General features: G+C 40.6%; 1 protein-coding gene across 1 annotated transcript in view; it reads right to left on the minus strand.

The window, feature by feature from the left end:
• Positions 1 to 13,795, minus strand: part of SAP130 (Sin3A associated protein 130) — a 169,013-nt gene that overhangs the window by 91,598 nt on the left and 63,620 nt on the right. Inside the window, exons 8-10 of the mRNA XM_007950508.1 lie at positions 10,113 to 10,260; positions 9,868 to 9,958; positions 9,580 to 9,684 (exon numbers count right to left, since the gene is read on the minus strand). Coding sequence (XP_007948699.1) covers positions 9,580 to 9,684; positions 9,868 to 9,958; positions 10,113 to 10,260 — 344 coding nt within the window. The remainder of the gene's footprint in view (positions 1 to 9,579; positions 9,685 to 9,867; positions 9,959 to 10,112; positions 10,261 to 13,795) is intronic.

Below are 13,795 nucleotides of genomic sequence, written 5' to 3' on the forward strand. Positions count from 1 at the left end.
AAAAAAAAAAGAGGAAAAAAGAAGAAAGAAAAAAAAATACAGAAAACTATAATACAGTGACTCAGGGACAGGTAAAAATTTGAGTTTTGGCCAAATACATGTATTTGTGTGTCCTGATACTTTTATTTATTTTTAAGGCAAGAATTTTAATGATTTAAATCGGTTGGAGCTTGTCAAAAGGTCCTTATGAGAAGTGCTTTTGGCATCTGTCCTATCACAGTGAATTGTACTGTTTTACTCCTGGCTTTGTCTCAAAATGGGTGTTCCTGGACAAGTCACTGATCCTCTTAGGCCCACACTTTCAAACAAATCAGGAAATCTTGGAAACCATCATTCTGGGATTCTATAAAGTCGCAATAAAGTAACTAATGTCAGATGTGGAAATGGACACGTGAGCAAAGCACAGAATTTTAAAGAGCAACAGGAAAAAGAAGGAACTTGGAAATGTTCAGGAATAACTGACATTATTTCCTCACATCTGGCTGGTTCTTCCTCACCTCCAGACCTCATCCTGATGTACTCTTCAATGAAGTGGCCTTTCCTGGGGAGCCTGCCCCCAGGACATCCCAGCTCATCTGGCTCTTCTAAAAGCTGGCCCAAACCTCTGATGCTACTTTTTGTGGAGGCTTCTGAAAGTGGTGACATTATCAAGTCTCATTCATTCTGGGCAGAGGGATCAAGAGTTGTGTCTGGAATCCTATCTGGGTTCTGCTGGCACTGCTCCAAAAAGAGGTCAAAAGTCAGAAAAATGGTCTGTTCCAAGTATGATTCTTATTTTTAGAGGCTCCTGTAGTCATACCTCACAACAGCTGCTTTGCTCTAAAGTAAGTGTTTCCTAGAATCTAGAGCCTGTGTCTGGGAAATAGATTGACTTTAGGGAAACAATGATGAATCTCTTGGGATTCACTATAATATGAGACTTAAAAACACAGTCTGCCAGTGCCAGGGGAGAAGAGGAGGCTCAGTCCAATGCCAGAATTTTGAAGAGGTACAAGAAATCTCAGAAATCATCTGACACAATGTAAGATTGCATTTACATTGACTTTCAATTTTATTCCTGGGAATATGGGAAGCAGACAATCCACTAAATGCTGTTAAGATTGCAATATTAGTTGTTGCTGTTAGGTGCTACTGAGTTGGCTCCAACTCACAGCGACCCCATGCACAACAGAATGAAACATTGCCTAATCCTGTGTCAGCCTCACAATCCTTGCCATACCCAAACCCATCGTTGTAGCCACTGTATCAATCCATTTTGTTGAGGGCCTTCCCCTTTTTCACTGACCCTCTACTTTGTCAAGCATGATATCCTTCTCCAGGGAATGGTCCCTTCTGGTAACATGACCAAAGTAGGTAAGATGAAGTCTGGCCATTCTTGCTTCCAAGGAGCATGCCAGCTACACTTTTTCCAGGACAGATAAGTTAGTTCTTCTGGTAGTCCATCGTACTTTTGGTATTTTTCACCCACACCACAACTGAAAAGCATCAACTCTTTTTCGCTCTTCCTTATTTAATCCAGCTTTCCACCTGCATATGAGGCGATTGAAAACATCGAGGCTTGGGTTAGGCATGCTTTAGCCTTCAGAGAGGTATCTTTGTTCTTTGGCGCCTGAAAGAGGTCTTTGCAGATTTGCCCAGTGCAATACATTGTCTGATGTCCTGAATGCTCCTTCCACTGGTATTGATCGTGGATACAAGTTAATATGAAATCTTTGAAACGTCAATCTTTTCTCCATTTATCGTGATGCTGCTTATTGGTCCAGTTGTAAGGATATTAGTTTTCTTTATGTTGAGGTGTAACCCATATTGCAGACTACTACAGTCTTAAATCTTCATCGGTGTGTTCTGGTTACCTAGTGCCACTCTGACAAGAAATATACCACAAATGGGATGGCCTTAATAAGCAGGAGTTTACTCTTACAATTTGGAGGCTTTAAGTCCAAGTTCAAAGTGCCAGGCTCTAGGGGCTGGGTGAAAGGCCCTCAACCTTGGGGTCCTGCTCTGCCTCCTGCTCCCGGCCCACGAGAGCTAGAGGCATTTCTTCACTCAGACAGCTGCAGACTGCTGAGGCTGAGAAGCCCCAAGGTTGACAAGTAAAAAGGTACAGTCCCGATGTTACCAAACCACACGGCAGGCCATTAACTTAAGTCCATTTTATGTCCCAAGGTCGGTACAGCATAGCAGGCTGCTGAGCAATGACATGGCTACATGCAGGGTCCAAGTGTGCCACAGGCTATAGACCAAGGTCGGCAGAGCATAGCAGGCTGCTGAGCAACAACACAGCTACATGCAGGGTTCAAGTGTGCTATAGGCTAGAGACCATTCCCAAGGCATCTGCTTAAATACAGGAAGCAGACCACAGTCCCTAAGGCAGCTACTCAGCTGCTCCCAGTAGATTCCACCATGGAGTTGATTACCAATCTCATCATGGGCATCCAGCTGCCCAGACACTCAACCACACCCAGCCAAGTTGACACAAAAACATAACCACCACAAAGTGCTTCAGCTAGCAAGGTTGTGTCACGTGCACATTGCAGGTTGTTAACGAGCCTTCCTCCAATGCTGATGCCACGTTCTTCATACACTCCAGTTTCGTGGATTATTTGCTTAGCATACAGACTGAGTATGGTGAAAGGATACAACCCTGATGCATTCCCTTCCTGAATTTAAACCCATGCAATATCCCCTTATTCTGTTCGAATGACAGACTCCTGGTCTCTGTACTGGTTCCTCATGAGCACAATGAAGTATTCTGAAATTCCCATTCTTCTCAAAGTTATCCATGATTTGTTTGAGACACACAGTTGAACGCCTTTGTATTGTCAATAAAACACAAGTAAACATCTTTCTGGTATCCTGTGCTTTCAGTCAAGATCCATCTAACATTGGCAATGATATCCCTCATTTCACATCCTTGTCTGAATCCAGCTTGCATTTCTGGAAGCTCCCTGTCAATATATTGTTGCAACTGCTTTTGAATTATCTTCAGCTAAATTTTACTTGCATGTGATATTAATGATATTGTCCGATAATTTCCACATTCTGTGGGATCACCTTTCTTTGGAATGGGTACAAATACAGATCTCTTCTAGTAAGCTGGCCAGGTAGCTGTCTTCCAAATTTCCTGGCATAGATGAATAAGTACCTCCAGTGCAGCATCCTTGTGTTGAAATCTCTCAATGAGTAACCCATCAATTCCTGGATCCTTATTATCAATTCCTTCAGTGCGGCTTCGGCTTCGACTTCTTCCTTCAATACCACTGGTTTTTGATCATATGCCACCTCCTGAAATGGATGAGCATCTAGCAATTCTTTTTGGTACAGCAACTGTGTATTCCTTCCACCTTCTGATGTTTCCTGCATCATTCAATATTTTGCCCATAGAATCTTTCAATATTACAACTCGAGGTTTGAATTCTTCTTCAGTTCTTTCTGCTTGATAAATGCTGAGCATGTTCTTGGAAGAAAAAAGAGGCTATCCACTTTTCAAAGAATTGGCCAGTGAAAACCTTATGAATATTAGTTGTAGGCAGGTGATAATAGATAACAGGTAGCCTGAGACTAGGATTAAAACACACCTGCCTTTGAATCTGATCACCATTAACTATTAGCTTATTATTGGAGCATATTACAACACCACCACCCTTAGTCTTTTTTTTTTTAATGATATGGTTGTACTATAAGACTTGAAGCATTTACTGACTAAGATCAAAGACTAATACCCTTCAGTATGGATTACACTTCAACATAAAGAAGACAAAAATCCTCACAACTGGACCAATAAGCAACAATATGATAAGTGGAGAGAAGACTTAACTTGCCAAGAATTTAATTTTACTTGGATGGACAATCAACACCCATGGAAGCAGCAGTCAAGAAATAAAATGATGTACGGCACTAGGCAAATGTGCTGCAAGATTAAGGTGCATCTGGATCCAAGCCATGGTATTTTCAATAGTTTCATATGCATGTGAGAGCTAGACAATGAATAAAGAATAGTGCAGAAGAATTAATGCATCTGAATTATGGTATTGGTAAAGAATACAGAATGTACCATGGACTGCCAGAAGAACGAATGAATGTGTCTTGGAAAAAACATAGCCAGAATGTTCTTTAAACTGAGAAAGGCCAGACCTAGTCTCTTGGACTTTACTCATGTTGTAAGAAGGGACCAGTCCCTAGAGAACGATATCATGCTTGGTAAAGCAAAGGGTCAGCAAAATAGGGGAAGACCCTCAATGAGATGGACCGACACAGTGACTGACAATGACTCAAGCATGGATGTGAGGATGGCATAGGATTCAGCAGTATTTTGTTCTGCTCTACATAGAGTTGCCATATTTATAAAATTTTTATATTTATAAAAGTATCCATGACATAATCAGTGCTTACTATTACCTGTCTAAATGCTTTACAGTTAACTTGTCTAAGTTTCAAAACAGCGTAATAAAGAAAACAATAGTTATTGCTGTGTGCTATGGAGTCAACTGTAGATAGTATTGTGAAGAATGGGAATTCCAGAACACTTAATTATACTCCTGAGGAACCTGTACATAGACCAGGAGGCTGTCATTCGAACAGAATAAGGGGATACTGCATGGTTTAAAATCAAGAAGGGAGTGAATTAGGGTTGTATCCTTTCATCATATTATTCAATCTATATGCTGAGCAAATAATCTGAGAAGCTGGGCTGTATGAAGAACAACATGGCATCAGGATTGGAGGAAGAATCATGAACAACTTGTGATATACTGATGACACAACTTTGCTTGCTGAAAGTGAGGATGACATGAAGCACTTACTGATGAATGAAGAATACAGACGGTAGTATGGATTACATCTCAATATAAGGAAAACAAAAATTCTCACAACTGGACCTATAAGCAGCATCATGATAATGGAGAAAAGACTGAAGTTGTCAGAGATTTCACATTGCTTGGTTCTACAATCGATGTCAAAGAAAGCAGCAGTCAGGACATCAGACGATGTATAGCACTGGGCAAGGTGGCTGCAAAGGACCTCTTTCAAGTGCTGAGGAGCAAAGGTGTTTCCTTGAGGACTAAGGCGTGCCTGACACAAGCCATGATATTTTCAGTCACCTCATGTGCACATGAGAGCTGGACAACGAATAAGGAAGACTGAAGAAGAACTGATGCTTTCGAGATGTAGTGCTGGCTAAGAATGCTGAAAGTACCAAGGACTGCTAAAAGATCTAACAAATCTGTCCTGGAGGATGTGCAAGCGGAATGTTCCTTGGAAGTGAAAATGGCCAGACTTCGTCTCACCTACTCTGGTCATGTCAGATGGGACCATTCCCTGGAGAAGGATGTCATGCTTGGTAAGGTGGAGGGTAGACGAAAGAAGGGAAGGCCCTCAATGAGATGGACTGACACAGTGGCTGCGGCGATGGGTCCAAGTATAGCAGGGATCATGAAGCTGGCGCAGGACCAGATGGTGTTTCGTTCTGCTGTGCGTAAGGTCACTATGAGTCAGAGATGACTTGATAGCACCTAACAACAACAATGGAGTCAATGTCAAACCATAGTAAAGCTAAATGACAGAGTAGAATTGCCTCATTAGAGTTTCCCAGGCTGAAGTCTTTATTGGAGCAGTTCATTACGTCTGTTCTTTCTTGGAGCGTCTGGACCGATTTTTTTGGTTAAAAGCCAACCAGGTGGAGACCTGACTCTTAACCTAGGCTGCTTACCTCAAACCTGGCTATAAGGGGCAAATAGGAGCTCACCTAGTATTCTCTGGCTCAAAAGTGCTGAATATTATAAACCTACATGCTCCTCGTCACTGGCATCTTGTGGTGGTGAAGTTTGTGTGTCAACTTGGCTGGGCCTGGTTGAATGGCTGGGCAGCTGAATGTGGTGGGATTGGTAATTAATTGGTAATTAACTCCATGGTGGAATCTATTGCAGCAGCTGAGTAGCTGCTTGAAGAACGTGGTCAGCTTCCAGTATATAAGAAGCAGCTGTGAGACAGGTCTCCAGCTTATGGCACGCTCGAACCCTGCATGTAGTTGTGTCATTGTCCAGCAGCCTGCCATGCTATGCCAACCTAGAGACTTTCAATGGACTTGAATTAATGACCTCCTGTGTGGCTCAGTAACATCGGGACTGTGCCTTTTTACTTGTCAACCTTGGGCTTGTCAGTCTCAGCAGCCAGTAGTTGTCTGAGTGGAGAAAAGCCTCCAGCTTCAGTGGGCCAGGATCAGGATGCAGAGCTGAAGCTAAGGTTGAGGGACTTTCACCCAGCCTCTAGAGCCTGGCACTTTGAACTCAGACTTAAAGCCTCCAAACTGTAAGAGAAAAGTCCTATTTGTTAAGGCCATCCCATTTGTAGTATTTCTGTTAGAGCAGCAACAGGTAACCAAAACACATGGGCTTTTCCCAGGTCAGTATGTAGCCCAGTATTTGGCATAGGCATACAGTCCTTGTACACTCTGAGCATCATCTTTAGAAGACTCAGCCCCATCTGTTCCTCCAAATCAGGGTCAAGGGTCGTCCCCACACAGCTGAGCTGGGCTCTCGCAGTAGATTTCCTCCCAGGTATTTCTAGGACTTCGTTTCTTTTTTTCTGAGCACACGCCCACCTTTCCAGGCTGGTCCCCAGGCCAGGCAGAGCCCTAGTCTTTCTGCGCTCTTACCTGAGATGCAAAACCTATGCACTTTCACACACACTGGGAGATCTCTGGGATCCTCTCCACGTGAAAGCTCCATTCCTGGTAGTTTGTTAGTTGGTGTGATCTTTTATGGAGATACAGTGTCATTAACAAGAATGTATCACTAAAAAATTCTCTGCAGTGACAGTTCAAGAGGAAGCCATATAGTTCCTAGAGGGCACACTATCCCCCTTTACAGGCTTGATTTTTTTCAAAGCTACAGATACTCTGGTGAGGCTGTGAATGCAATGTCAATGACACATAGGTGCTTAGTGTTGCCATTACAGAAATGAGGATGATTAATACCACTATGATACATAAGCAAGAAATCGTTTAAAATGACAAGATAAGATAGACCGACTGATCATCTCTTTCATTAAATGTCTTAATGATAAACAAATACACACATACCTCCCTAAACCTTTTTCCTAAAAGTGAAATTAAAGTCAGAGGGCCATGAGTAGTTTGATCTCTCCAATGCCATGTGTTGATAAGTTGTAATGTGCAAACGACACTATAGTAGTGCTCTCTGCGCTAAAGGCCCTGTGGTAGTTAAGGTTAGGTGCTACTTTTGCTGGTCTAGTTTTTGAGTGGCTGAGCAGCTGGATATAGTTATTTCCCATGATGTGACTGGTAATCAGCTCCATGATGGAATCTACTTTGAGCAGCTAAGTAGTTGCCTAGGAATGTGGTCTGCTTCCAGTATATAAGATGTTCTGAGAAAGGCTTCTGAGCTTTTTGGACCCTGAATGTAGCCAAATCTCCATTCAGCAGCCTGACATGTTGCTTGCTGGTCTTGGGACTGTTTCTGGACTTGAACTGGTGGCCTGCTATGTTGCTTAATAATCTCTGGACTATGCCATTTCACTTGTCAATCTTGAGTTTGTCAGCCTCAGCACCTGCCCGAGTTAAGAACAGCTTCAGTGGGCTAGGAGCAAGAGGCAGAGCTGAAACCCAAGGTTGAGAGGTCTTCATCCAGCTACAACTGGCACTTTGAACTTGGACTTCTAGCCTCCTAAACCGTAAGAGAATAAATCCCTGTTTATTAAAGTCATATATTTGTGGTATGTCTGTTATAGCAGCACTAGATGACCAAAACAGGCCTCCTAAAGGCAGTAGGCCCCTGTTATCTAGAAGAGGAGCAGAAACTTTCTGAGCCCTACAATCATTCAGTGAAAAGTGTTCTCAAAGTGTGCTAACATGGCTGGGAAGCTGCAGCCTGTTTCATGTGGCTAGGAAGAAAGGAGGGACCACCCATATGCTCTCTTACATAGCAGGCAGGGAAGCCACTCTTTTTTGTGTCTGGTTACCAGATTTCTGACAGTTAAGAATATCAACGTGCGCTCTTCACAAAAAGCAGTATTCCTTCTAAAAGTACACTGCGTTAAAAGATGGTAGCTGTGCCCTACCTTTGGAAGGGAGAAACAGGAAGATGACCTGCATGTCATTATAGAATGAAGGCAGAGGCAACACCAGAAGCTGAAATCTGCGTCTTTTGCATTAAAGAGAGTACATTCTGCTTTGTAGGCCACCATCTTTGCTCTGCTCTGCTCTAGAAGCAATGGGAACATTAGCCCTAACACAAGAATTGGGACCACCTTTGGTCCCTGGGCCAAATTCAGCCAGGTACCTATTTTTGCATGGTCCCTGAGATATTCTTAGCTCACATCAGAACAGTAGTTAAGTGCTCAGCTGCTAAATGAAAGGTTAGTGGTTTAAATCCACCCTCTCTGTGGGAGAAAGATGTGGCAGTTTTCTTCCACAAAGATTAAATCCTCTGAAACTCTATGGCACAGTTAGTTCTATTCTGTCCTATAAGGTTGCAGAGTTGGAACTGACTTCATGGCAATGGGTTTTGGTTTCACCAGATGTAACAATTTCCTTCACATGATAAAAATTTATTTATGATTACTGAATGACTAAGAAGGATCTTACTGCAGACTATATGCTATACTACCTGAAAGCAAGCAGATGAAATTGCAACAATGGGAAGAAAACTTGACAATGTAACAAAGTTGGCATCTCAAATCAGGGGGTGGGGAGAATGAGCTATTAAAACAATGGTTTAGGAAGACCATTTGGAAAAAGGTGTCACATTTTTAAACGGTTGAAGAAAAAAAAAATCAGAAGAGTATTTTACAATACCTGAAAATTATATGAAATTCAAATTATGTCCATAAATACTCTTAGAACACAGCCATGCCCATTTGTTTATATAGAGTCTCTGACTGCTTTAGTGCTACGATAGCAGAGATGAGAGACACAGACTCATGTTACCTGCAAAGCCTAAAATATTTACCATTCTGTCCCTTTATAGAAAAAGTCTGCCAGTCTTGCTCTAGATGGCTAAAGTCTGGCTGCCAGAAACATTTAAAACATTTTCAGATTTCAAAGTACACGTGCATATCTTTTAAACCAGATAAATAAAATCTACAAGAAGGCATATGATGGTCCTACCTACCTTGGGGTAGCACTCAATGAGAACCTGAATTAACTGACTTAAGGTTTACTATTTTCCCTATTACTGTATCACCCAGAGATTCTCCCTGAAAAATCTATCAAAGTGTGTAAGTTCTCCTCACCAGATCTTTGCTTTTCTTCTTTTTCCTGTTGCTTGTGTCTATGTTAGTAAGTTAACTTATATGTTTAAAAGGTACATACACAGAAAAGAGACAAAATTTATAAATAAAGTTCACTTTCTAAGAGTATTTGAAGATGGTAGCCTCTTTTTTCCTATTGTCAATGTGAAGTCTGTAGGACAAATGATATTAAAAGTCAAATTCAGTGTTGCCTTGAAAATCAACAACATTTAAAAAAATATATCAATACTAGTCATCAATATCAAAGCCTAGTTAGAGGGGCTGAAGAATTCCTTTTAAGTTTCTTCTTTCTGTAGGCTATACAACACTTACCAACAGGGATGTTTGAGGTGGTCACAGCAGTAGCATGGGATGAATGTGAGGGCACTGTCATGGTAACAATTGTACTTGTGGGAGCTTGTGTGTGTGACACAGATCCTAAAATAGGAGGAAAGAAAATATTTCTCAACAATGGCCTCTGCACACATTACAGTTTCTCAAAAACCTGAGAAAAGCTCTTATCTAGCCTATTCCTTCACTTTGAGAAATTGTCATAAATGAGAAATTAACTTACCATTCATGTCTTTTTCCTCCATAGGAAGAGTAGGATTATTAACTTACCAGCTGTGGTTGCTGCAGGAATGGTGTTGGTTGCCAAAATAGGTGCTACTGTTGCAGCAGCTACTGGTGTACCCGTACTGAAGATCGTTTTCTGTAAGGGAAAACCCCCACAACACAAAGTTATAAATAAAGACTTTTACCAAAAGTAAGCACTGCCTTCAATACTGCCAGGTCTTTAACAAGTTTTGCACAATTCTACCTCTTAGTCAGAAAGTACACAGATTGTTCTTCATGTCTGTTTTTACCTGAGCCATGGTATGAAGCTGCTGTTTTGGCGTTCCTAATGCTGGGTGAGATGGTAGTGTGATTCTGGTTGTTACATCCCGCGACTGGGCAGGGCGCTGAATACTAATTGCTGCAGATGGTGGATGCTGAATAGACAAAGTTGGCCGACTGAAAAGATAGAAAAGACATTACCATTTATAACTTGTCCACAAATATTGTAGAGGGTTTTTCCTACCTTGTCTCAGATCATAGTCATAAAATTTGTATTTTCTCACAGTTCTGTACAGTCTACAGTTCTACCATGTTATGTTATGTGCCGTCGAGTCAGCCCCGACTCATAGTGACCCCTCTTTGGGTTTCCGAGGCAGTATCACTACGGAAGTAGGATTACCCGACCTTCCTTCCGAGGAGTGGCTGGTGGGTTTGAACCGCCAGCCTTCTCGTTAGCAGTCAAGTGCCTTAGCCACTATACTACCAGAACAGTTCTACCATACTTGGTCTTTAATTACTCCAAAGAATTAAGTGCATACTTGGTCTTTAATTACTCCAAAGAATTAAGTGGTTATGAGTTGAACATTTACCTGAGGTAGATATACCCCTTGGAGAGAACAAACATGGGAGAAAGAAGGGCTGCTTATGCACAGGGAGACAGCTCAAGGGACAGGAGTGCATGGAAGGATGGATACAGTGAAGAGGTTAACTATCAGGAGGAAGTAGGAGGGGAGATGTTGTATTGTGGTAAACTGTGGTCAATGTCATGAGACAAAGTATATGTGATCTGCTTTATGGAAAGTGTATTTGCTCTGTAAATTTTCACCCAAATCACAATAAAAAAGAAAAAAGAATTAAGTGGCCCATGGAATTTCTTTCCTGAATATAGCTTAAGTCCCATTTTAAAAGGTATCAATATGTACCATTAACTATGTAAACTATTCTTCAGTCATTCTCATCATCCTTGATGAACTTAATCAACACTTAATAATCCTGCATGAGCAAAACCGTAATGGACACATTTCACTCTGGACAAGTTGGAAGATATGCAGTAAGGTTCTCATGTTATAAATTTTTGACAGATTTGCTGAGGGAAGATTACAGGCAACCTTAATTAATAGGCTCTTAATCTGTGACTCTTAGAGCATGGATCTCCCTTGTGATTTTATATCATTCCTTACCAGATGTATGGAGCTTGGCTAGAATACTAGTTAAGTGCTCAGCTGCTAACCTAAAGGTCAGTGGGTCAAATCCACCCTCTCTGTGGGAGAAAGATATGGCAGTATGCTTCCTTTGAAACTCTATGGGACAGTTAGTTCTAGTCTGTCCTATAAGATTGCTGAGTTGGAATCTACTTGATGGCAAAGGGTTTTGGTTTCCCCAGATGTAACAATTCTTTTGACATGATAAAAATTTAGTTACCATTACTGAATGACTAAGAAAGATCTTATCACAGATGGTATTCTATGTCACCTGAAAGCAAGCAGATGAAATTGCAACAATGGGAAGAAAACTTGACAATGTAACAAAGTTGGCATCTCAAATCAAGGAGTGAGGAGAATGAGCTATTAAAGAAATGGTGTTGGGAAGACTATTTGGAAAAAGAAAATTGGATCCACACAGCAAATCAAGCTAAATACAAAAGGATGAAAAATTTAAAGGCGACTGAAGAAGTACATGAAGAAAAGATAGAAGACGGCATTTATAAGCTGGAAGCAGACGATATTTGACTATGATTCAAAATGCTAAGGCTATAAAAGAAAAGATCAATAAATCTGACTAGGTGAACAAATAAGTAAACTTCCTATATGGCAAGAAATTACAAGAAAAATCAAAAGACCAATGTCTAACTGGGAAAAAGATTTGTGACTCCAGCCACAGACCAAATAATACACAAGAGCATTAGGACTCAAACAGGAAAGAACTGCCCAATAAAAAGTGGGCAAAGAGTATGAATAGCAAGTTCACTAAAAAAAGGTACAAGTTGTCCCTTAACAAAGAAAAGATGTTCACCTTCACTCTTAAGAGAAATATAATTTAAAATACATTGAAGTATCATTGTTTACCTGCCAGACTGGCAAAAATCCACAAAAGTGACTGCATAGTTTATTGTCAAAACTGTAGGATACAGGTGTTTTTTTTTTTTTTTTTTAAAAAAAACAATTCTAGAGGGAGTATAAATTGGCCTAACCTTAAGGAAGGTAATTAGATAGTACAACAGCATATACCCCCTGATCACTTTTGGGAATTTACCCTATAAATATCCTTGCAAATATGTGCAGTATCATAAGCACAAAGTTATTCACTATAGCATTGTTTATGACAGTAAAAGATTGGAAACACTTTCAAATGATTCACACAATGGATCCCTAAAAGAACCTGGGAACTCTCCATGTACTGAAAATATAAAGCTTCCAATGTTATATGGGGGGGGGGGGGAAGAAGCTAAGAATATATAAACAATCTTTTGAATAAAACAGTAAAAAGAATTACATTTGGATTTGAAAATATTTCCAAAAAGGAACACTGGGAGGATACTCAAAAAGCTAAGACAACATAGAAAGGCAAAGAGAAAGGAAATGGGAAAGTGATAGGGGATATAGGAGAGATGATACTCCTTATTATATGCCGCCTTCTATTACTCTGGTAACATAGTGCCTAAGGCACTTGACAGCTAACCAGAAGGCTGGTGGTTCAAACCCACCAGCCACTCCTCAGAAGGAAGGTTGGGCAATCTACCTCCATAGTGATAATACCTCAGAAACCCAAGCAGGGGTCGCTATGAGTCAGGCCTGACTTGATGGCACATAACAACAAAAACAACAACAACATCTATTAATTTTGTATTTTGGAACTATGCGAATATAAACTGTTGTTGCTGGGTGTCAGAGAGTTGGTCCTGACTCATAGCAACCCCATATATAACAGAAAATAAATTAGGAAAAAATAAAATGCTTAAGCTGAGCTGTAAGGGTGACAACTTGATTAGGACCTCATGTTGTTTTTGAGAAATCCTTTTCCAAATGGCTTTCAATTAGACCTAGTGAATATCAGTGAGAAAAGTTTATAAACTCCTTAGAGGATGGCCTTATGCCTATAAGAAAATAACAAATGGATTATCATTAGAGTTCAAAGGAAAGCTGCAGGCCTTGACACAGACACAGCTACAGAACATGGTGGACCTCACTGAGGTGAAAGCCATCTCTATTGGGGACAGGTTTTTAAATAGTTGATGAAATAGTCCATGACAAACACTGCCATGAAAGTTGCCCCTCAGCTAGCACGTACAACTAAAAATATTAAGAGATACACATATATACATGTCATTATTACAGAATCACCTACAGAAAGGGGTTCCTGAATTCAAACTTAAATGGTCTTATATTTCAAGACATCCAGTTCATGTAAAAATATACCCAAAAAGAATATTTAAATGTATTAAAAAGTACAGGATATAGATGTATCTTATTTTCATTTATTCTAATGAACTATAGCAACTGTTAATATTTAAATAAAACATATCAGGGGGCAAGATGGCGGACTAGGCAGAAGGATTGCACAGACCCTCTTCAACAAAGAAAAGGGAAACCAATTAACACAGATACAGAAGATAATCTTGGACCACTGAGCCTTGAAGGAAAGGATGCAGATTTGGACTAAACCCCAACTAGCAGAAGAATTTGCGTGAAAATACCAAAAAAAAGGAGACCTA

The sequence above is a fragment of the Orycteropus afer genome, unplaced genomic scaffold (assembly GCF_000298275.1).
Source record: "Orycteropus afer afer isolate SDZICR_OR568_19922 unplaced genomic scaffold, OryAfe1.0 scaffold00274, whole genome shotgun sequence".
Taxonomy (NCBI): Eukaryota; Metazoa; Chordata; class Mammalia; order Tubulidentata; family Orycteropodidae; genus Orycteropus; species Orycteropus afer.